The 12538-nt window shown below is 37.6% G+C and overlaps 2 protein-coding genes across 4 annotated transcripts; one reads left to right on the top strand and one right to left on the bottom strand.

Annotated features, from left to right (window-relative positions):
* Positions 1–4192: 4192 nt before the first annotated feature.
* stk16 (serine/threonine kinase 16) lies at positions 4193–9766 on the bottom strand. 3 transcript variants are annotated; one of them, XM_024295551.2, is made up of 8 exons: positions 9688–9764; positions 9294–9417; positions 7691–7910; positions 7477–7610; positions 6909–6996; positions 6490–6618; positions 6261–6382; positions 4193–5924 (listed from the first exon to the last, which is right to left on the bottom strand). In XM_024295551.2, the coding sequence occupies exons 2-8, from the start codon at positions 9377–9379 to the stop codon at positions 5786–5788; spliced, it is 918 nt and encodes a 305-aa protein (XP_024151319.1). In that variant the 5' UTR covers positions 9380–9417; positions 9688–9764; the 3' UTR covers positions 4193–5785. The 3 variants fall into 3 exon arrangements, with proteins under 3 accessions (XP_024151319.1, XP_024151320.1, XP_036065575.1); XM_024295552.1 differs by having other exon boundaries at positions 5786–5924; positions 9696–9766; XM_036209682.1 differs by lacking the exon at positions 9688–9764 and adding an exon at positions 9543–9663 and having other exon boundaries at positions 5786–5924.
* LOC112160769 (PEST proteolytic signal-containing nuclear protein) lies at positions 9756–12426 on the top strand. The gene is made up of 5 exons (XM_024295553.1): positions 9756–9866; positions 10317–10546; positions 11081–11155; positions 11224–11279; positions 11370–12426. The coding sequence occupies exons 1-5, from the start codon at positions 9821–9823 to the stop codon at positions 11479–11481; spliced, it is 519 nt and encodes a 172-aa protein (XP_024151321.1). The 5' UTR covers positions 9756–9820; the 3' UTR covers positions 11482–12426.
* Positions 12427–12538: the final 112 nt, after the last annotated feature.

Raw genomic sequence — 12538 nt, 5'->3', positions numbered from 1 at the left:
CAAATGCATGATCAGAACATAAACGCGTCATGTGAACAATGATCAATGAACAATGATTAATGATCAAAATTTCCTTCCTATCGAGATAGGTGGGTTTTACCGATTGTTGATCTGATCATGGTGTGTATAAACAATTCCGATTGCGTCATTACTGCGCTGGATTTTACATCATGTATAAACAGTGTAGTGCTCCAGAGGAGGTTCTGGAGAGCGAACAAGACGGATCGACTGCTCTGCATGAGCGAACTGGGTCTCCGAGCAGGGCAGCCGGACTTTGTAGCTTCATGTCTTTGAGCAAGGGAGGATGCTTTGTTATGCTGTGAGCTTCGGGGTAGGATTCGGACCACAGTTTATCTGGCTGCTCTGTGTGAGTGAGCTGCCGGACTCGGGGAAACGTTTGTTACAATCAGATAAAGTTTTTCAGGGCCTTTTTGCACAGTTCGATTTTAATGTCATCTTTGAACCATTCAAGGACATTTGCGGGCGACTGTGGTGCAGTGGTAGGGCGGTTGACCTCTGATCGGAAGATTGCAGGTTCGATTCTCGCCTTGCTCGCCCATGTACCAAAGTGTACTTGTGCAAGACACTGAACCCTAAATTGCCTCTGATGGAAAGTTGCCACCAGAGCCGCCACCAGTGTGTGAATGGGTCATTGACTGTAAAGTGCTTTGGGCCTTCAAGGAAGGTAGTAAAGCGCTACACAAGTATTTTCCATTTTGCACATGTAGCTGTAGCTACTGATTGGATGATGACGTTTGTCTATCATTTCAACTGAAAGTTACTTGGTATGAATTTTTAACATTTGTTTTGCTTTTTTACTATTCGTTTTTATTCTTATTTTTTTTTTGCGTGAAGTAATTTGTTGATGTGATATTCTCTTCAGGGCCACTGTAGGTTACCGTATACACAGTGTGGGGTTGTTGGACAAGGCTCGACTCGCTAAAATGTTTAAACAGTTGAACATTACTAAACTCCACTTTCCAGTGACATCTGTATTTGGGGGTGAACTTTTTTTGACTCCAGTGTTTTTTTTTTCTTATTTGACTTCAAGAATGAACACAAATGGGGGTGTGGCCTTTTGACTAACAGGTGACCATTGAATCCTCTGCTTGATTGGGCGTGCTCCAACTGCTGTCAAACTTCTTTTTGTTTCACATTTGCCCTTTTTTTAAATGAAAGTTTGCTGCTGCTAACATGGCGACAAATACAAAGAGGGATGACACACACTTTCGTGCAGTTTTATGTGGTTATTGATTCACAAACTCGGCTTCTGTTTGGATCTGAATGTGGGAACCGGAAAAGTTGAGCTACAACACCGGCAATACATTTGTTTCTGACTATCTAAAAGCTGTTTACTTGAGGTAATACGTTTTTCTATGCAGTTTTGAAACGAAATGTTTACATTTACTACAGTATTTTATACATCACAATATTTATCATGCAGCAAAAATGTGATTTACAGTAGCCTAAAGAGCCATCTATAACTTCTAGAGAGGAAAGAAGCTCTTCCTTCTCAACCACGTCAAGCCTTTAAAAGAATTCACAACTTTCAACCTGTCCTGACCCTATTTGAGAAATAAAAACCATCGACCCCCCTGCCCCCAACTCTAATGTTAAAAGACTTATTGTGGAACTCCATTTCATCTAATCACTTGGCAAAAGAGTCTCGCAGCATCTAAATAAAAAAAGAATAAATAAAAAAGTTCCTGGGCCACCGTATTGCTTTCACCTTTGCAGATGAAATTACCCGAAAAGCTGTTACAAATCAATATAATCAATGCAATCAGCTAACTGACACAAGCAATCTCCTGCCAGGGAGTAAAAATACCCCCAGCGGAGATCTTTCAATCTCTGGTGCCATAATTGCCCCTGAGGGTGACGTTAGGGTGTAGCTTTTTGTACACTTAATTAAATTAGCAAGCTCTGTGGACAGGGAGGGTGGCTGATTTCACAGAGAACGAAGCAGTCTGGCCGCACGCCAGTAATTAAGGCAATACCTTTCGTGATTACACCAATCCCCCCTAATGAACTCATTATGCATTTTAACCCAAACACTCCCATGAATTAATGGGCGCACAGAAAGCTCCTGGGTAGAAAGAACGCCCTGATAACAAGCAAAGTCATAACTCTTCTGCTCGGAAGGGTGGACTGCAATGCTTCTATTTCTCTGTCAGCAGCAGCCAAGACTTGTTCGGTCTGGAGTGACGGCAAAAGTTCTGAGTCTGTGCAAATAAACTGGAAAACATCTCCTTTATAAAGTCTCCTTCCATTAATTCTTCATGTACACTGAAGATGTGCAACATTATTTATTTAACCCTTGAACACCTGAGACCTCACTGAAATAACACATTCTTTAACATACTGTAACTTCAATTGTCGATGCGATCAACATAATTCCAGCGGATTCTGAAGCAGAAAAAAGCGGCTTAAAGCAGAAGTTATAGTAAGTCAAAGAACTTTTGAAAACTCTGGTGTTAAACGGTTAACAGGCGCCTTTTTTCCCCAAATATCTAGCAAAAGATCTGAAATAAAGCCAAAGTCTACATGACTTGGTGATTGTGATCTTAATTTTGGATCAATGCCTCACCAGCCATGACTGCATCTGGGCGACACGAACCAGGAATTTGCTGGAAAACAGAGGAAGATTCCAAACATCTTCCACATGTCGCTGTATCTGGTAAGTTACATTAGATCATCTGTAAAGATAAAAGTAACAATTCTTGGTGTCATTTATAAAGATTATTAGACATTATTGATAAGCAGTTTTTAAAATGAAGAGTATTCCACATATTCTTTTGGTGATTAGATGTGTTCCTTTAAATTAATTCAACTTTTGTCCCACAACTGTTCATTAAATTAGCCAATACAATGCTGCAAAATGCTGATACTCACAAAACTCATAGGTTTCCTCAAGGTTTAGATGATAAAAGAAATGAGCATAAACATGTTTTTTTTCTTTTTACAAGGATTTCACTTATAAGCAGACCTCCTTTACTTTAGTGTTTTTCCATATTCTTTTAAAGTACTTGACAGTTTTAAAAGACATTATGGCTTGCTTTGTATAAACAAGACAAATAAGTATTATTATAATAAACTCAGGGGCACAATTCAGGTTCCAGCTGGGAACCTTCTGTGTGGAGTTTACATCTGGTCTCTGTGCACACTTGGGGCTTGTCCGGGATTACTTAAAGTGGCTAAAGCATAGACATATATTATCACTGAACAAAGAAAGATGTTGACGTCACTCAAAGAAAATGCCTTACCTTGCGCTCTCGCAAAATCGGACCAAATCCGTCACCGCTGTTTCCTGATACTGTTATTTTGGAGCCAGACGACAGTGATTGGTCCGAGTCGGTCTGAGTCACGTTATTAGAGGAACTACAGTCTCCAGTCATGAGTGAGCTTTTTCAAAGTCCACACCCCTTCCATTAGAAAGAATGTGCCAAGAGAACAAAAATTGTTATTCTGATAAATATAATGACTGAGTAATAACTGTCTATTTCTCAACGAAAGTCTATGGAATTTTTACCTTCTTGGAACCAGCAGGAAGAGGAGAGGGGTTGATATGTCCAGTGAATGTACTGTCAATGATACCTGCTGTGTATAGTTTACATCTTTCTCTCTGTGCATTGTTAGGGTTTGTCCGGGATTACTTGTTCTTCTACAAAGTGGCTAAAGCTAAATATTGGAGGGATAGACTACCCAGAATAGTTGATAAATCAACCCCAACAAACCAAAAAAAAAAAAAAACAACAAACCACAGTGCAAAAATGAATAAAAAAAGAGGAACTCTGACAAGTGTGTGACATATTTGTTAACTATTAGTGAAGTCTGTGATTGATGTAAATTCTCCCAGATGCAGTAGATTTCAGCGAATTTACATCAATCTGCTGCAATAATATATAAATGAAAATAAGCCCATAATTCAGTTAACTTCCTGTTATGAGGATGTCTGAGAGCAAACTAAATGTTAAGGTCAAGGCATTAGGGTGGAAGCTGCTTTTATTTTAATCCCAGACACAAAAGCACCAACTCGTGGCAGCAGCTCCCTCCAGCTGAATAAATGACACCACTAAATTCTTAAAAAGAAGGGGGAAAAAAGTGTATTTATATTGTAGTCCAAGTTTAAATATTTGACAGTTTAAAGCTTTAATTTTCATTACTTAAAAAAATTTAAAGCACCGAGCCATCATAATTTAAGAACATCCACATCCATGGAGTTTCCATGTTTAATATTTATTTGTGTTTTACTGTGCACAGAAGATTGGATCAAAAATATTAATAAAGGACTTTTCATCATTAAAAGCACACAATAATATCTGGTACCTTAACTAATATGCGTAGAACTTTCTGTCTTTCAGCTGCAGCATCTGGTTTGCACTTTACAACAACACAACAGTTCACTATACCGGCTAAATTCAGACTTTGCAATAACTGATCCTTAAACACTGTAAAATACTCCCAGAATACAGTTCAAACTGATGTCTACAAGCTAGCCGAGCAGAATATCTTAAGGTTGTCAAACAATCCTAAATCACTGCATTACAACCACAAAATAAAGCATTAAACTTAAATGCCCAAAAGGTTTACTGTCAGGAAACTTTAAAGGTAGAGTTTAGGTTCACTAATAAAGACCTTTAGGTGTAAGAGAACCCTGAGAGAACACAAGTCTGATTATTACAAAGAAAAGAAAAACGAGAATAAAACACATGAATCAGTGGAATGGAAAACACAAAGTAAAGTAACACAACATTAAACTCTATCATATTAAAATAAACTGTTGGTTTAGCTTGTAACATTTGTGATTGAGGGGCAGTCTTGGTTTTCCTTTCTTTTGTTCTTTTTGTAAAGGAATAAACATCATGCTAGACAGAACATGAAGAGTCACTGGAATGAACAGAGAAGCTTCCTGAAACATGAAACACAAAGTAAGGAGCAAGATACTCCTGAAACTAACCCCTAAAAGAGAGAATGAGCCCACAAATGCCCTAAAAAAAGATATCATGTTCAACATTACAGAGGAGCTCAGTACCTTTCCTTTAAAATGAATATGATCTGACATATTTTACATTTGTGGAGCATTCTTCAGCTGAAAATCTAGCAGAGCTTCATCTTCTACTCATATAAAAATCTAAAAAATACTACTTTAGGATAAATGTTCTATTTTAAAAGGATAGTTGTTAAAGCTGCTGCCACTAGAGGGTAGACTTTAACTTAGAACTGATAAAAAGTAGAAAGAGCGAGCCTGGCTCCATCTGAGGGACAAAAGAATGAGTTGCACTTTCTTGTATTCACTTATAAAAAAAATAATAAAAATCAACCACAGTTGATTTTCTTGCTTTTCAACAAAGTCGGTCAAGTTAGTCAATTTGTCTCCACTGTGAATTTCAAACTAAAGAAATGGATCCAAAAACAGATACGTGAGCAGCACTTCATTTAGGTCATCGCAAGAACAAATAAACAAATTAAAAAAAATAAAAGTGGCCCAAAAAATGCATTTTTTAACATCAAAAAAACATAATTGCACTGTGGAAAATATTTATAGATTTAAGGCATTTAACATTCTTCAGATAAATTAGTACGTTTAAAAAAGACTAACAGAAAGCTGTGATCGGATAAAGTGGATGAAGAGGCTTTTGCTGTTGACAACCGTCCCGTGTGGGATGAAAAACAGTTCCTCTGCTTTTTAGCTTTAATTCTTTAAAAAAAAAAAAAAACAAACAGAGAAAAACGAGATGTTCACTGAGGTGTGTACAGGTTTGGTCTCTACATACAGTGCATCAGATCAGACCATGTTGGTTTGGGTGTTTGGACTATGACTTTGCAGGTCCTGAACCTGGTCAAGCACCCAACTGATGTTCGGTCTCTCTTGAGGATTTGAGACCATTATGGAGCTCAGCAGCACCTGCAGACCTGATGAATACCTGCAGACAGGTTAGGAGAATATCAGAAAACACATGCTCACGGAAACGAGCAAATCACAAAAACTCAGCATGTTAGGGATATGGATAAACTTTAGCTTGGATGAGGAAGATTAAAAGGCCGATAACGCCTCATTTCATAGTCATAATAAATGATTCTTGCAAATCTTGGTTCCAACATAAATCCAAAGTCTGTTTATTTTATGGATTTTTTTTTAGCAAGCATTAAAACCCGCAGCAAAATGTTTTTTATTGACTCAAAGGAAAACAATGATGAATTCGTCAATATTAAGGCAAATAAAAACGGTAAAGATATCGACAAAACCTTCCAATCCTGACCTGCAAGATGGCGGGATGCTGACTGGATTCTGGACAGCCAGAGCCACGCTGTCGCCCTTCTGAAACACCAGATCATACGGCCCCTCCAACATCATCATGCAGTACAGCACACAGCCCAGCGACTAGCGGAAAAACACAAACGAATGAGAGGCACAGCCAGTTTCTCTAGGGGTTTCAGATTGAGGTGCTCCAGAAAAAACAAGGACGAATCCTGAGATGGCAGCGTTACCCAAATATCAGTGCGCTCATCTATGATGCAGTGGCTCTCTACGTTGAACAGCTCAGGAGCTCTGTAGGAAATGGTGCAGCGCTGGGCGGCCCAGTCCTGTAGGGTCATGGCCTCTCTGGATCCTTTCACCTAGGAAGGAAAAATAGGTTATGGAAATAATACATAAAAGGGGCTAATTTAAGAAGAAGCAAGCTTCTAAAAAACAGAGGACATTAAGGTTTGCCAAGAAATATAAAAAAGCTACATTCACCGTTAAAGCACTTACATATCTTTTAAACTCTTCTGATTACCGGTGATTTTCTTTAGGATTAATAACTCAAGTTGATGAAAAAATCTTTACACGTTTTTGCCATTTTAATAAGAGTATATATGTTAACTTTAAATGCAGTTTGTTAAATGTATTTAATCTACACTCTCACCTCAATTCTTGCACGGTTCATGGAGCCCAGATCCATCAGCAACGGCTTGTTATTCTCATCCAGGAGTACATTTGTGGGCTTCAGATCTCTGTCAAATCACAGAACATCGCATGTGTTCATGTGTTTGTACAGTTGGAGCTTTAATATTACGTCAGACAATAACTGAATCACCAAGTCATGAACTTTAATCTGGGCATATAAACTAAGAATCTACAAAAACCCATAATATTAGACTGAAACAAGACATTTCTCTCTAAGGATGCACAGCTACTGAGTGACAGATTTCACTTTTGAGTAATTACTATGTCAAAAATCAAAATTAAATACTATTTTCAATTTATATCTGATTTTCCATCAAAAAATGCAGACCATTCCAATGAGCGCTCTGCTGCTTTCTGGGTCAAACCACCATCAGTTTGGTTACAATCTCACTTTGTTTTTTCATTCTTAAAAGTTGTCTCTATGCTAAACTAGGAAAATTGTTTGCCTTGTTTATATTACATTGACTTTAAAATGAAGCTTTCTGAGGGATTATCTCAGATGAGGCTCAATTTAAGAGTTGAATTACCTGTGTGCGTAGCCTTTTTCGTGAATAGCCTTCAGGCCAGAACAAATTCCACGGAAGATTTGCAAAATCTGTTTTTCAGGCATTGAGCTCCCCTTGTCTCTTAGCTTTTCCAGAACAGACCAGAGACTTCCTCTCTGTTTATATGCAAAGAAATCTGAATTAAATCACTTTATATAAGGTTGTGGTCATCCTGGAAGATACTGCTACTACTCACACTCATGTAGGGCAAAAGGAGCCAGGCTTCTGTCTTGCCTCCAGAATCAATAAATGCGTACGAGACCAGGCTCAAGATGTTGGGATGATTAAACATCTGATGCATCTCCACTTCGGTCTGAGCCTCCGAGCGGCCTTCCCGGTCATGACACAAGATTCTCTTTAGGGCGTAAAAATGCCCGTCTTTTGCTCCTTCTACCAGATCAACATAACTGAACCCTCTGTGGGAAAAAAAGAGAATAACTTAAAAGAAGTAAATGTCTGAGGATTAAAAGTAACAAAAACAGAATAATAAAAATTCAGGTAAAAGGAAAATATTATTTTGTAGGCTTAACTGAAATATTTTTGGGGAAATGAGCACTTATTAGGTAACTTGATACATTTTTGGGGTTGATTTAATAAAAAAAAAAGATTATCATCTAGTGATGGGTACGGTTAATTAGCCGTTATGAAGAAAACAATAACAAAGTAAATTAAATGTCCAAGCAAACTAATACTAGGTCTAGATTTATAAAGAATATACAACAAAATGAAGGGAAAATTTATTGAAAACAGAAATCTTAGCAGTTCTGAGTTGATTTGTTCTCATTTTAATACAAAAAATAAAAACTATGAGGATAAATTTAATATTTCTCATCTGTGTAGAGTGAATAAATTGTCTATCCTAAAATCACAATTATTTTCTCTTTTTTTAATGTTATTTTTTAAACAAGTTTTCAACGGTTTTCCAGACAGTTTAATGGGGTGTAGACTTTATCTGCTCCTGACCCAACATGATTTAAATAAAAAAAAAAAAAAACTCCAAAGTGCAGTTTTAATCTTAAATTATTTGATATATATCCCCCATCATCAGAAAAATGCTAAAAGGACATGTTAAAAACATCAAAAATATGACTTTTCTCTGGAGAAAATCTTTGGGACCCTTTAAGGTCACCATTTAATACATTTATTCTCAAAGTGTTTGAACACATAATTATGCTGGAGTCAAGTAGAGAATTAACTGTTCTCAAACCAGATCAAACAGAATCTCTACAAATTGTCCAATTAAATGTGAAAATTGGTGTCAGGATTTCATTCTTTCACTTTGAGCGAACCAATAACTCTTCATGTATGCAACACGAAAAACTCTGGGCTCAGATTAGCTGTGATAAACAACACAAAACCAGACGTGCTACCTTTAAAGATTTCTGTTTAATTTAAAAAACATAATCTTTCTGATCTGCAAATTATCTTTGAGAATTTTATTTTTTAGAAGTTCCTAATACATAACCTGGTAATTTTCCTATAAAACTGCCTATTTATCATTGTAAACATTGAGAACAGGTTTGATTACAAATGTCAGTAGGTGCAAACACAGATACAGTGCTCAGCATATATGAGTACACCCCTCTACATTTTCCAGTGAACCTTAGTGTCCTTACAGAATCAACCTTTTCGATGAGATACATGAAAATTTCATGTTTTGAGTTCAACAAGTGTACAATAAAACTTATTCTTGTGGGAAGTTTGGAAATTGTTCTTTTGCTCATTAAGCTACTGGTTATATTGGTACTTTTTAAAGAGGGTGTACTTATTTATGCTAAGCACTGTACATTAACACTTACCCTTCATCAAGTTTCTGGACAAAATAATATTTTTTGTTGTCAATGGTGATGGAGCCACGGGAACATACACACAACATTTGCCCCATCTCGTTTGTTACATTCTTTAACCCCAGCCTCGGAGGATCTAGAAGAAACAACAGTGCGTTTCATATAAATTACATTTAATGCCACTTTACTACCTTGGTGTAATATTTTTTAGAAAGTACCACCATGATAGCGAAAACGGTGAATAAACTATTAGCTAGTTACCTAAGACGGCAGAACGACTGACAGGCACATTTTCACACAATACATTTTACTAAAACGTTTCACCTATATTATTTGTTGCTGTAACACTGTAACAAAATCCATGGTATTATGACTATATTTACACAAAAACGTCGTTCAGTCTTACCATTTTACCTTTTCACCAAGTTAGCTTGGTGTCATCTTTCCGTTCTTCTTCTTCGTCTTCCTCCTCCGCCGGTTACATGCTGGTTTACAGCGCCCCCCAGCGGATGGACAGGAAACGTGGATAGAAAGCGACGATGGCGGATAGCAAGCATAAGAGGAGAAGTTACATCGACGACGGAGGTGATATTTATGCAGTTGCAATGGTTTTAAAAATGGTAGAAAATTAAATTTGTTTAGAAATAGCACAATTTAATTGTCTAAATTTGTAAAAACAAAGTGGAAGCGTTCATAGAGCTTCAATGAAGCAACTTCATGCTAGCTTGTAGCTTTTGAGAAATTTAATCCCCGGCTTTAGACGTCAGTTATGATATCCTGTTATTTTTATGTTAGCTATGTAATATAGCAAACATTTGCTTTCTCCAACGTGTCATTATGCCTCTCCTTTTTAATATGAGCATGCTAATCAAACGTTAGCCAAGCTAATTTCAATTAGCCAGGCTAAAGCTAGTCAGCAGTAGCGTTATAATTTTTTTTTGTTTTCATAAACGCCACGTAGGTAGACTTAAATGAATAATTTTGAAGTCCCAGATGACATTTGTTCACCTTGTTGAGTTGTCTCGCCTCAAGCAGGGCCGCAGGAGGAGGGAGACAGAGTGAAAACTAAGCCTGTCTGTTGTAGTACTGCGGGAGGCGATGGGACCGCTTACAAACGCACATCCCAGCACCTCACTGCTGACGAGGAGGACGAGGAGTCCTCAGAAGACCCGCCGGCACCTCGCAAAGTCTCCAAAGTGGGCTTTAGCATGAGCAGTCAGGCGGCAACGAAATCCAACACCATATCTATCAAACTTGGAGCATCGGTGAGTAGGAATAGCTTTTATCAGTAAGAAACCTTAGGGTGTGTTCAGACTGGACACATCTGGTTTGCTTAAAGTGAACCAGAGTTCTATTCTCCCACAATCTAACACATTTTCAAAGCAGACTATGGTCTGGTACCAAGAACCGCATTCTGACCCATCTTTCAAGGTGGTCTCTGTTTCCAATCGGAATGAGCTTGGATTCACTTTGATTTCCTCGGCTTGAATAGATGGTGCTCGGAGCAGGACGATTGGCCCAAATGGCCATTGTAGTTGGGAATTACATGATGTGAAAAGAAAATCGTGGAGCAACAGCAACTTGTTAAAATGTGGTCGGATTAACACAGGTTCACTAAAACAACTTTTAGCATGATGCACGTTACTTCTTCTCACACTGTTTTCCCAACAATCTATATGTCATAAACACTTGTCGGCGCACCTTCAAAGCCTTTGCCACCTCAGTATGCCTCTGCCGTACCAAAGTAGCACTACAAAGTGTTGTACCTGACGTTAATACAGTATATATTGTATTTTTAGAAGCCCAAAGAGACTGTCCCATCACTTCCACCAAAGAAGCCAGGATTGGCCTCTGTTTTTAACGAAGACGACGATGTAAGTTCACACACGGCTCACGCGTGATCCCTTTAAAGTTCAAAGCTAATATTGTTTCTGTCAAACAGAGTGAACCAGAAGAGATGCCTCCAGAAGCAAAAATGAGGATGAAGAACATTGGGAGGTAGATGCTCACATGAAAATGTCCTACTTTCGCTTTTTTTTCCCAGTTCTCTATTTCGTTTGAGCTTATGTTTTTTTTTGTTTGTTTTAGGGAGACACCAACATCTGCAGGACCTAATTCCTTCAACAAGGGCAAGCAGGGTTTCTCTGATCATCAAAAACTTTGGGAGCGAAAGATAAAAGCGCAAGCAGACAAACTGTAAATCAAAACCACAAAAATTCACCCCTTACATCCATGAAGGGTAAATGTTTTCTGACTTGGTTTTTGTACCTCATCCTCTCTATCAAGACGCTGCGAGAATACATTTTGTCTTCTGTGGTTAAGTTTGTGCTTCTGAACAGTAGTGCTCAAAGCTAATCCGAATTAGAGAATTGCCAAACCCCTCTGTTAAGAAGGTGCACGATGGGGGAAAACAACAGGAGCCACAACATTTTCAACTATTTACCACAATGTCTTTCAATTGACTCGGTGAAAAAAATCTCATACAGTCCTCATTTTTTTTCTTTGAAATGATTGTTCTCATCTGCATCTAGTTCGACTTTGCTGCATGTTTTCTGTTTGTGTATAAAATGTACATAAAGTTGTGACAATGTTTTATTTTTGAGAATACTTATTGGAGTGTGTCATGTAAAGCTTAAATGTTATGCAACTAGACAAGACACATTATGCATCCTTTAGTTTGTGTAAGAATGTCGGCATACCACTTGTTTTTGCCTTTTTTCCCTGCGACACTTTGTAATTCCTACCTTGTGTTAGCTTTATAAAATCTTGGTACTCGTGTTTTTTGTTTGTTTTGGCTTCCTCATATTCTCTTTTGTTGTTCCAGATTGACAAACCTTTACTAAAAATGTGTAATTATGTTTTGACATTTTTAAAAATTTTTAGCTTATTCATTAAGCTAATAAATTCACACAATTTTGCTGGTAAACACTATAAAACACTTCCTGTTTAGTTTCTTATACATAAAGCAACACGCAAGTGCTTTCATAGGCTTTTTGTTGCTTCCTTAACACGTTTTCAGCACTTTTTTGTAAATTTAAAACTGCATCAACTTATTCTGTGCCGGAAGCTCACAGACTCCCCTTCAAATCTGGTCTTTGTGGTTTACCTTATTGTTGTCATCTCCAAATAAATATCAGAAACATTACTTTGTGTATTTTCTTCTTTTTGTCAAAGAAAGCTTCTCCCTTCAGGGGTCACCAAAGCAAACACAATTTGACTTCTGACCATGAAAATACTAAAATTTAGGAAATTGTAAA

Source organism: Oryzias melastigma, linkage group LG3, assembly GCF_002922805.2.
Source record: "Oryzias melastigma strain HK-1 linkage group LG3, ASM292280v2, whole genome shotgun sequence".
NCBI classification, from domain to species: Eukaryota; Metazoa; Chordata; class Actinopteri; order Beloniformes; family Adrianichthyidae; genus Oryzias; species Oryzias melastigma.
Note: the sequence above shows the minus strand (reverse complement) of the source record. Positions and strands in the feature narration are given on the sequence as shown.

Excerpts from the sequence above, each read along its gene's own strand:
- stk16 (XM_024295552.1), bottom strand. The coding sequence starts at position 9,379 with ATGGGGCAAATGTTGTGTGTATGTTCCCGTGGCTCCATCACCATTGAC. Across the intron at positions 6,997-7,476 it reads GAAAAAGGCTACGCACACAG|AGATCTGAAGCCCACAAATG; the intron begins GTAATTCAACTC and ends GTGATTTGACAG. Across the intron at positions 6,619-6,908 it reads TGAACCGTGCAAGAATTGAG|GTGAAAGGATCCAGAGAGGC; the intron begins GTGAGAGTGTAG and ends TTTCCTTCCTAG.
- LOC112160769 (XM_024295553.1), top strand. The coding sequence starts at position 9,821 with ATGGCGGATAGCAAGCATAAGAGGAGAAGTTACATCGACGACGGAG. Across the intron at positions 10,547-11,080 it reads CTATCAAACTTGGAGCATCG|AAGCCCAAAGAGACTGTCCC; the intron begins GTGAGTAGGAAT and ends TTGTATTTTTAG. Across the intron at positions 11,280-11,369 it reads AGGATGAAGAACATTGGGAG|GGAGACACCAACATCTGCAG; the intron begins GTAGATGCTCAC and ends TGTTTGTTTTAG.